Genomic DNA, 10278 nt, shown 5'->3' on the forward strand with positions numbered 1-10278 from the left:
CCTTAAAACGCGTCTTCTATCTGCCGAGCGCAGGCCACGCCCTCCTCCGCATCGCATCCGGCATCCTTGGCACCCACCCTACCTTGCCCCACATCCAAACATATTGCATTGGCTCTCACGGAATTACATTTTAAAATATGTGGTGTTTATGGCTCTCTCAGCCAAAAAGGTTCCCGACCCCTGTTGTAGAGGGTATTGTAGTAGTCTCAAAAGACTTTGGTTATCTGATCTCTAGTATATACTGTGGCTCCCTGTTTGTTGCGGATGGCTAGGATGGCTCTTTGCATCTGTTGGTCCCGTAATTTGCGTGCTTGAAGGGTGTGGGCTTTGTTGCCATATTCATAATACCTTTGGCGTGTGTATGTGATTGCCTTTTCTGCTTGCCTAATGGATAGGTCCTTTAGTTGTGTTCTTAGTGAGGTAATTGTTGCTAATCTGGTTATGGTGGGTTTCTGGTTGTACTTTTTCTGCTCTTTTCAACTGTTGGGTTAGGGTGATTCAGTGTTGGGTACCATTTTTTTTTAGGTTTGTGGCAATTGCTATCATCTCGCCTCTCACCCAGGCTTTATGAGCCTCCCAGACTATGAATGGTGATGATAATGAGTTTTTATTTCTAGTGTAGAAATCTGTGAGGCCTGTCTCTATTTGGGATAGTTAGGAGAGACTCGTTGAGTCTCCATTGAAAGAGTTTATGGGGGGAGCATAGTCAGACCAGGTAATCTGGTGTATAATCGCTTGTTTCAGCAATGTCAATGTTTCGTGATTTATCAGCATATAGTCTAGCCGTTGTTGGGAGCCATGAGGGTGAGGGTGGAATTGATTTGTCCTTGTAGGATTATATAGCGCCCTATGAATTTGGAGTGGGCAATTTTTGTGAATTAATTAGACCCTTCACATTAAAAGTAACAATTTTAACCATGATCTATAGTTAGGTAATAGCTATTGTATGCTTTCCCTCTATTTTCAAGTAGTTTAAGGACCCCCGGCTTCTATAGATAGAACATATTTACAAGAACAAAAGTAAACCAAGAAAATAACATTGCGTGATTTCGCAGAGAAGAAATCGATGGAGCTTGGATGTTTTTCCAATTGGCTCCTGATAAAGGGAGCGCCATACCTTTCGGTGGGGTGGCATGGGTAGGCATCTGATGGCAATGGGTTGTAATTCCGTACCATCCGGCAGAGAGCTCTATGGTCAGTGTCTCTGGCATTTACCTGCAGATTAGACAATGGTAATGGGGTTTCCCCTTTCAGATCTGTCTTTGTGCTTTCGGGGATGGGGAACCCTTTGCGGAGCTAGGAGCTTGAGGACCATGGTGAGGCCTGGCGAGGTGGTATTTCTTGGGTCCACTCCATTGGGCGAAAGGGAGCGAGTGTGGAGGCTCTAGGTGATGTGGGGCGGTTTTTCAGGCCCAGTCTTTTCAGGAGGGCTGTGCCTTCCGCTGGGTCTCTGATGGAGTATTGGGTGCCATTGAGGATTGTGGTTAGGGGAAATGGGAATCCCCATCAGTAAGGGATTCGTTGTTCTCGGAGCATAGTGGTGACTGGTCTGAGGGCCCTTCTTTTGGCTAAGGTAGTTGGAGATAGATCATTGAAGATCTGTAGGGTCGCTGCCTTGTAGGGGATGTTGTGCTGGTTTCGGGTTGCCATTATCACTTTGTCTTTTGCGGTAAAGTAGTGTAGTCGGAGGATAAGTTCCCGGGGTTGTTTTAGACTGGTGGCCCTTGTTGATAGTAAGCGATGTGCTCTATCTAGACGCCATTCTTCAGTCGTTAGCTCTGGGACGAGAGATTGGAGTAAGGATAGCGAGTATGCATTTAGATCCTGAGGGCCTACCTCTTCCCTCGGATCCTGAGATTCTGTCTGCGCTCTCTGTTTTTCGATATCCTCCTGCTGATATCGAAGTTGCTGAACTTCCTCCTTGAGGGTTCTGTTCTCTTCTTCCAATGAAGAGAGGTGTTGTGTGATCTCCTCAGTCACGGTCTCCAGGTGTTCTGTGCGGTTGTCTAGGTTCTGTACTCGCTCCCACAGTTCCTTGGTGAAGCGATAAAAAACAAAAAACACATGCTATAAATAGCGCTCGTTTTAACGCACCTTAGTGAATCAGCCCTAGTGTGAGTTTTATGACCTCCTGTGTATGGACTGGACCAATGATACAAATGTCCATAACTCCTTGTGGGAACATAATAGAAAGATGATATTAAATTAATCAATTCTAAATGATCCCACCGGTCCCATACAGACTAACCATCACTACTGTGTGACCTGCCCCTGCCCAGATATTCCTATCTGACAAACCGAGTACCCAAATCCAGTTATGTTTGGACTTGTATGAAAGGCCATAGTAAATTAAACATATACTCAGGTTTTGGTACCTCTAGTATAAATGGTATGGGTTCTGGGACAATAAATGTTTGTGAGTTTGGGTTATGGTGTGACCTTCACATCACCTATGATGGGTCCCAATGTGAACTCTAAGTCACCCCCACGTGGGCTTTCACTCCCCCACATGGCATGGCTCTTATCAGCCAGGGATTATAGCTGGGCAGTCTAGGTTGTGAGGCCTTTACACATGACTGGTTCCAGACCCTAGTGACCAGAGGCCTGTTAAATATCTGTTGCTGGCACATTAGGGAAGATTTTGGATACCTTGGCCTGCTTCATTAATCCTTAATGGCCTATATCATGACAATATATATATATATATATATATATATCGAACCCAGGGTGGCACTCTGCTTCAGCTCTTACTTCGGGTGCAAGGTAAATGATTGATCTTTTTGGAATATAACTCGGTGTTGCTGGACTTTTTTTGGATATATATATATATATGTCCCATATACACTATAAATAAAAATGAAAGACCCATCAACTACTGGAGGTTGTATTGAGACTTTAATGGTGTCCTTAGTAATGCACAATAGGGTAGTAAATAATTTACACATTTCCTTATAAATATATGTGATTTGGTAATCCAGTACATAATTTTCTCTTTTACACTTATCCCTTACAGGTTTCAACCCATTGGAAAGCTAACAGGACACATGGCTCCAGTCATGTGTCTTACAGTGAGCAACACACAAAACGGACGAGATCTTGTTATCACAGGATCTAAAGATCACTATGTCAAGGTAATGGTTACCAACTTCTCTTCCATGTTTTTGTCTTTCTATTTTCTTATCCAGCTTTATGCTTCTTTTTTCTTTCAGTTGCCACTAATAGATAAAAAAATAAAATGTCAAGTGTTTTTATATATAATATTAACTTTCAAAAGTTCTGCAAAATGTTTCTTAATTTTATCAGCCTAGTCCTTTTTTACAACAATAAATACTAAAATACTACAATATTCCAGTTTTAATTATTTCTATCTCAGATATTTGAACTCCATTCTGGATGGGGAGGGGCAGTTCCCCCCACTTATAACCTGGAACCTCCTCATTACGATGGTATTGAGTGCTTGGCTGTACAGAATGGGATCCTTTGCAGTGGCTCTCGAGATAATGGAATCAAAAAGTGGGATCTACAGCAACATGAGCTCACTCAGGCAAGTAACTGCATGCTATGGTAATGTCTTTTAGTGATAAAAAATATACAAATATATATAATATATATACAAAGAGAGTTTGTTGACTGAACCCTGAGGGAAGAAGAAGAATGTTTCAGAATATGACAGTTCTTCCATATACAGGGCTACAGTAATTACTGAATGAATGGTTTGTTGACAATGAAAACTATGTTAACCATAGCCCAAAGTAGTCCTGATTACCAGACCTTAGCTAAGCAAAAAATTATGGAAGTTCCTCCATAAGAAACCATCTAGAGCTGCTGATGGTAGAATTTTTTTAATGAGGAATAGTCTTTCATAGTGATCTACAAGCTGGGTTTTGAATATCAAGGAACAATGACAATTTGGTAGTTACTTTTTACATACTTGGAACAGTGGCCATGTATCATTTATGCACACATTTCCCTTCATTAAACAAACATGTTTAAAGTCTGCACAGTAATGTTTCTTTTTCTCTGTACCACCCCTTTGACAAGAAAAACTATACTACTGAGATTTTAAAAATATTTCTTATTTCAATTTCCTTTCCTCTTTTTTTCTCACAATGTATCCTAACCAAAGCAAAGATTAACCTAACCAAAGTTAAGATTGAAAGTTTTAACTCATATAAATTAATCCAACAGATACATTTCAGATAACTTTAAGAAGGGGCTGCATGGATTCTTAGCAAGTGAGGGAATACAGGGTTATGGGAGATAGCTCTTAGTACAAGTTGATCCAGGGACTGGTCCGATTGCCATCTTGGAGTCAGGAAGGAATTTTTTCCCCTCTGCGGCAAATTAGAGAGGCTTCAGATGGGGATTTTTGCCTTCCTCTGGATCAACTCGTAGTTAGGCAGGTTATATATAGGCATTATGGTTGAACTTGATGGACGTATGTCTTTTTTCAACCCAACTTACTATGTTACTATGTTACTATTTCAGATGTAGGTTAGGGGCAATATATCTAAATATTATTGTAGCAACTCCACCCCATTATAATAATGCGAGTTGTTGTTTTATGATGAACTGTTGCCTCATTTGAATAATGGTTAGTGTCAGGGCTGTTCAGTACTCACCATGTAGTAAGTCAAAGTGGAACATACTGCATGTTCCTTGGTTAGATTAGATCAATATAATGCTATACAGAATCTTTGGAGGTGTAGTAAAATATAATTCTCCCTGTGTGTCTACAGTGGTTCAGTCCTAGTGTATGTATTTACTGAGATGTTATATTTCCTATTGGGGGCACAACATAGGCAGGTGTGGCAGAAAAAATAAGTTATGTCATTTAAGTTGGTCACATGAACTACACATTACTTTAAATTATTGATGATTTTTATTGACCTTTAAAGCTGGAAGGGTTTGTGTGCTGTAAATGTAATGTAAAGTAATGTATTTGAATGAATTGGGATAAGCAAACCACAATAGAGATGTAACAATACATGCTGGTCTAGTAGGTCTAGGGACGCCCACCACCTTGTTCTCCTTAGCACTGCTCAGATTTTTACGCAAAGCGTGCCGTCGTCGCGCTTGCCGCAAGGATCAATTTTCCCTTGAGCATCATAGGTCTGTTTTGCATAGACAAGAACAAGTTCTTTGTTTGATTCTGTGTTCCTGATCTCTGCCTGTTCACTGACCCTTGCTGTTTCACTGCATGAATTGACCATTTTGCCTGTTCTGACTACATTCTGGATAGTGATTCTGTTCTTCACTGTTTGTTTGTTTTTGACCTTGGCCTGTTCTACGTGACTAAGCTCTGCTCTTTCCATATTACACTTGAGACACGCACTGGTTCCCTAGTTTGCCTAGAACTCTTGCCCTGGTTCTCTCACAATAAGACCTGGTGGCATCTGAGTAGTAGAGGGCTCCTCCCAAAGTGAAAGGCAGTTGTTATAGGCAGAAGAGTGAGCTTAAAATGGAACCTTGGCATTTGTTCTGGGTTTTCGGATTCCGTAACAAGAGACCTCATCAGTCTGGTTTTCACATGTATGGACTTGGGCAGATCTGCGGTTTGTTTGGACAAAGATTTTTTAAGTTGGTTTCCTTAGTTGGCAGAGACCACTACCAGGGTAATGGTCCAATAACCCAGAACCCTGGGGGAAAAGAAAGTCCAATGAATTCTAATGGTAGAAATTACCAGGACAATGCAAAAATGGCCTGGATTCACTCTACCACAGTCTGCAGTGGAGGCTTGTGGTGTAAAAAATAGTTGGATATATCTTAATTGGATCTAAATCTATACAAATTGAAATTTTAAAAGTTTAATCAAGTTTGTAAAACTGTGTGGAAGGAGTTAGCAGCCAGAACTAACAATACCTGCGCTGAGTCCTCTATCAACAGAAACATTGGATTTCTTGTCTCCTTTTTTGTAAACATGATGTTCGGGTGTCTGACTTCCTCTCTCAAAAAAATCTTTAATTCCCTGGGCAGTGGAGTTCTCTCCTCTCTTCCCTCTCATGCTCCTCCCTCCCATAAGAATGCTAAGAACTCCCTTCCGTACTCCCTTTGGAATGTGTGATCTGAGCTATAATTGCTAGAGCTGCAGCAGGAAGCTACTTAAAATGGCAGCTACTGTCTTAAGCAAATAGAGAAAACTTCTAGAGCTGTTTACTCAGGTAAGGTACTGCTTTCTGCAGAATAAATATATTGTTCTAGGTGGCATTGTTTAAGGAGTCAGGTCCAGAGAGCACAAATGAATTAACAAACACTGATTTCAACTACTACTGATAAATTGTTCAAATAATTTAAAAAACATTTATTAATTCATGCATATTGAAAAGTTGCTTAGCGTTATGTTTTCTTTTGTTATGTAAACAAAAAAACTTGTGCGTAAAATGTTTCTTACTGTATATAATGTGCATGATAAGTGCCCTCTGCGTATTAATTTATGTAATATACTTTAGGTGTAATTATCCACCTATTATGGTACAAAATAAAAAAAAAAAAGCATAACTTTTTAACCACTTTATAATTAATCTTTGTGCAGCAAGTGCCAAATGCACACAGAGACTGGATTTGTGCTTTAGGATTTGTACCGGGACGTTCAATGTTGCTTAGTGGATGTCGTGGTGGCATTCTAAAGGTTTGGAACATGGAGAACTTTACACCTATTGGGGAGATCAAAGGCCACGAAAGCCCCATTAATGCGATGTGTTCTAATAGCCGTCACATCTTCACTGCATCTAGGTAAGGAAGCCATTATTACTAAATGACAGATTTACGTCTCTTCTCTTTCTCTCAGTTTCTTTACCTTTTCTAATCTTATTTATGCAGTTGATTTTCACTCACATCTTTTTCTCCTGTTGTATCTGTTATATTCAGTTGATACTGTAGCTAATCTTCAAGTTAATATATTGTTTTCACCAAATTACTTTTATACCAGCCTTTCTATTTCTCTGTCTTTTGCTTACTTCATCTTTCTCTTAGTGACTGCCGAGTCAAGCTATGGGTTTATGTTCCTGGTCTTACTCCATGTCTCCCTCGACGTGTTCTGGCAATCAAGGGCCGTGCCACTAGCCTTCCATAACTTTCCATTTATTTTTCACCTTTAACTTTCATCCCCTATTGCTAACATTTCCTCATTTGCATTTCAATTATGAGACACTCACCCCTGTATAAAAGGAAAGACATTCAAGGTGAGATATGTTAAAAAAAAGACTGCACTGTCTCACTGGCTTTAACAAAAAGGTTTAGTTACTTGTCCTGACATCTACTGTTGCAGTGACTTCACAGTGAAAATGTGGAGTAGAAGAGGAAGAAGTATTGTTGGCATTACGTGAATTCTACGCTGGAAAAGACCTGGAAAAAGAACGAATAGATGAAGCACACAGAACTGGATGATTTACAGAACTAATGGATGCATATACCTAATTTCTCTCTATCATAAGTTCTGTTTCTAAGCATCCTGGAACTACCTCTTCAGAAAACAGTAATTGCCTAAGATTATTTGCCTACTTCTCATGGTATGGCATAGACCATTATCAGAAAGCTATGGTTCAAGAGAGGATTGGTGGTTGCGTTAAAAGGGGTGAGTTTAGAGCTCCATTGCCCATTGACATTCACCCCGTACTTGAGAGCATGCTACTTTACTATCAGATCAAAAAATGACAACCCTTCTCCTCTAAATTTATTAAAACTGCACAAGTAACACTTCTGCCAGATGTCCAATGAATCCCATGATTAATATAAACTACATTGTATCAGCTTAAAATAAAATCAAAGGTGCTACTTTTTACAGTCAGTGGGGCAAATAAATGATGTACTGTTTTTTGCAGTAGTTACAAATTGAAGGAAGGAGTTTATTATGGGCCAGGACAAAGCAAATGTATCCCTGAAATAGCTACCTCTTGAACTTCACATTAATTTAATGCCATATATACTACTTTCCAGTTTGCTTTGCGTGCAGGGGTTAAATGAAACTGGCAGTAAGGCATCACGTATATGAAGTGTGAAATGTCTAAAGCACAAGCAAGCACCAAGTGTTAAATCTAATGTATTATTAAAGCTGGAACTTGTTCCCAGATTTAATTGGTCTGACTGTATTTTTTTTTGGTTAGATGCTGCGCTGTTTTTTGTGTGACTAAAGGACTTACCATTCATTTATGAACAACAAACACAGTTTCAAGAAACTGTGAACTGAGAAAATAAGTATATATATATATATATATATAGTGAAAGAGATAGAGAGAAAAAAACAAAGTTTGTGATAGGATATGATACAATTTCTTTTTCTTTACTTTTTCAAAACCAGCCAATTTTCTTACTTCATTTGGCTTAACTGCAAGAAGATTTTTGAACATTATGCTGACTTTCATATAAGCTTTCTTAATTCATCTGAATTTTTGTGCAACACTTTTGTAACAATATGTATGAATCTAAATATTTTTTTTTTTAATTACATATTTTTCATAGTGTAGAGAAATCTAACAGAAACATATTTTATTGTAAAATAAATAATAAAAGCTAAAATACAGCAGAACCCTGTGTCTGCTGAGCATGCCAGTACCAAATAGTATTATTATGAAAATACCTAACTTGCATAAATTGAAAATATACAGCAGTACAATTCCACATTTTTAAAGCAGAACACCAGAAATAAGCATATATTATATTGTAGGACCAAAAAGGCCACAAAGGGCACTGATAGATGAGAAGATGGAAAACTAGTGGAAAACTAATGCTTTCCCTCCAAATTACAAAACTTTGCAAAACTTTTTTCTGAAATTTGCCTTAAAGCTTGCATTTTTCAGCATGTAATCTACCATATCTTAAGTCTACTAAATCTTAAGAGAGAAGAAATGCCCAGCTCTCTTAGATTTTTAGTGGAACATTTATGAAAGCGATAAATTTGTGTTCACTTTGTCTTTATGTTTCAAAAATATGTCAGCTTTATAACAGCTATCTGGTTGCTAGGGTCCAAATGACCTTAGCAAGCAGGGAATGGTTTGAATGAGAGACTGGTATATGAATAGAAGAGGACCTGAATAGAAATATCAGTTATAAAAAGCAACAATAACAATAAAATTGTAGCCCCGCAGAGTAATAGTTTTTTTTAGCTGCTTGGGGTCAGTGACCCCCATTTGAAAGCTGCAAAGAAGAAGAGGAAGAAGGCCAAAAAATTAAAAAAAACTATAAAAAAAAATTCTGAAAAGTTACTAACTGGCCATTCTATAACCTACTAAAAGTTAACTTAAAGGTGAACCACCACTTTAGCAAGCATTCTTTGTTATCGGCACCAACGAGTGGAAGTGAGGTAGCCAAACATGGCAGCCACTAAGCCAGCTGCACAACTCTACCTTAAGAAGACAGGTAAAGGGGGAAAGGATGTTTTGGAGAACAATGTTGTGGCAGTTCAGGATGGGTAGTCCTGTGCAGGGGCCCTGTGGGTTTAGTTCTCCTTTAACAAATGTAAATGGGTATTGCTTCTGAAATGTTGCTACCTAGTGGGATCAATTCTTCCTTTTATCCACACAATATTTTCTGTACCACTGGAAGACACATATCCCCATAAGCTTAACAGGTTTTTCACTCCATATGCTTTTCCCTGTTACTGCAGTCTAAAGGCATTCTTTTTAAGTACTTGCTGCATATCTAAATTCCCAGATCCCTGCTTGCTTCTCTGAGATATGGTGCTGGCAGCCTACAGCAGTGTGAAGACTACAGTGACATCACTGAAATCTCTCTTCCCTTCCTGTAGGCTGCCAGCGGCAGCCTTCCTATTCTCTGAGCATGTGTGTAACTTGATCCTGTCTGCTGTTCTGAGCTACACATGCCCACCAGCCAATCAGAAGCAGATCTGGCAGAGGGGATGGGGGGGAGGGAATGAAACACATGTGCAGTATGAAGCAAGGAGGGAAAGGAAGGGAGAATACCTTTTTAGAGATGGCTGCCTGTTCTAGAAAATGTGAAGTAAGTGTGACTGAGTAAATATTTGATTAGGTGAGCCAAAAGTGTGGCGTTTTTACTAAACAATAGGAGGACTATTGGGCAGTATGCTTTTTAAATTTTGACTTTGAACCTCAATCAGTTTCTGACTGCACAGCGAGTTTGGGAGCTGCTAGCGAGTGTTGCATGTAATCTAAAGTGTTGCATGTAAATTTAAGTGTATAGCAGGCGTTTAAAACAAAAAAGGCGTTTGGGGTTTACTGTGCATGCTGGGAGTGCTGGTTGAAAGGAGAAAGTAAGTGCAATTAACTAACTGCTGTGTGACTTGTAAGTGCTACCTGGCTGATT

The 10278-nt window shown here is 39.3% G+C and overlaps 1 protein-coding gene across 10 annotated transcripts in view; it reads left to right on the plus strand.

Moving 5' to 3' along the window:
- The window catches only part of kif21b (kinesin family member 21B), a 53003-nt gene extending 44930 nt beyond the window's left edge, over positions 1-8073 (plus strand). For 8 of the 10 annotated variants that reach the window (XM_004910720.4, XM_004910722.4, XM_004910721.4 and 5 more), the window contains 4 exons: positions 3014-3131; positions 3374-3544; positions 6533-6732; positions 6973-8073. In XM_004910720.4, coding sequence (XP_004910777.1) covers positions 3014-3131; positions 3374-3544; positions 6533-6732; positions 6973-7072 — 589 coding nt within the window. In that variant the 3' untranslated portion in view covers positions 7073-8073. The remainder of the gene's footprint in view (positions 1-3013; positions 3132-3373; positions 3545-6532; positions 6733-6972) is intronic. The other 2 variants (XR_001171871.3, XM_012970944.3) reach the window with 2 other exon arrangements.
- Positions 8074-10278: the final 2205 nt, after the last annotated feature.

Source organism: Xenopus tropicalis, chromosome 2 (genome assembly GCF_000004195.4).
Source record: "Xenopus tropicalis strain Nigerian chromosome 2, UCB_Xtro_10.0, whole genome shotgun sequence".
In the NCBI taxonomy this organism is placed as follows: domain Eukaryota; kingdom Metazoa; phylum Chordata; class Amphibia; order Anura; family Pipidae; genus Xenopus; species Xenopus tropicalis.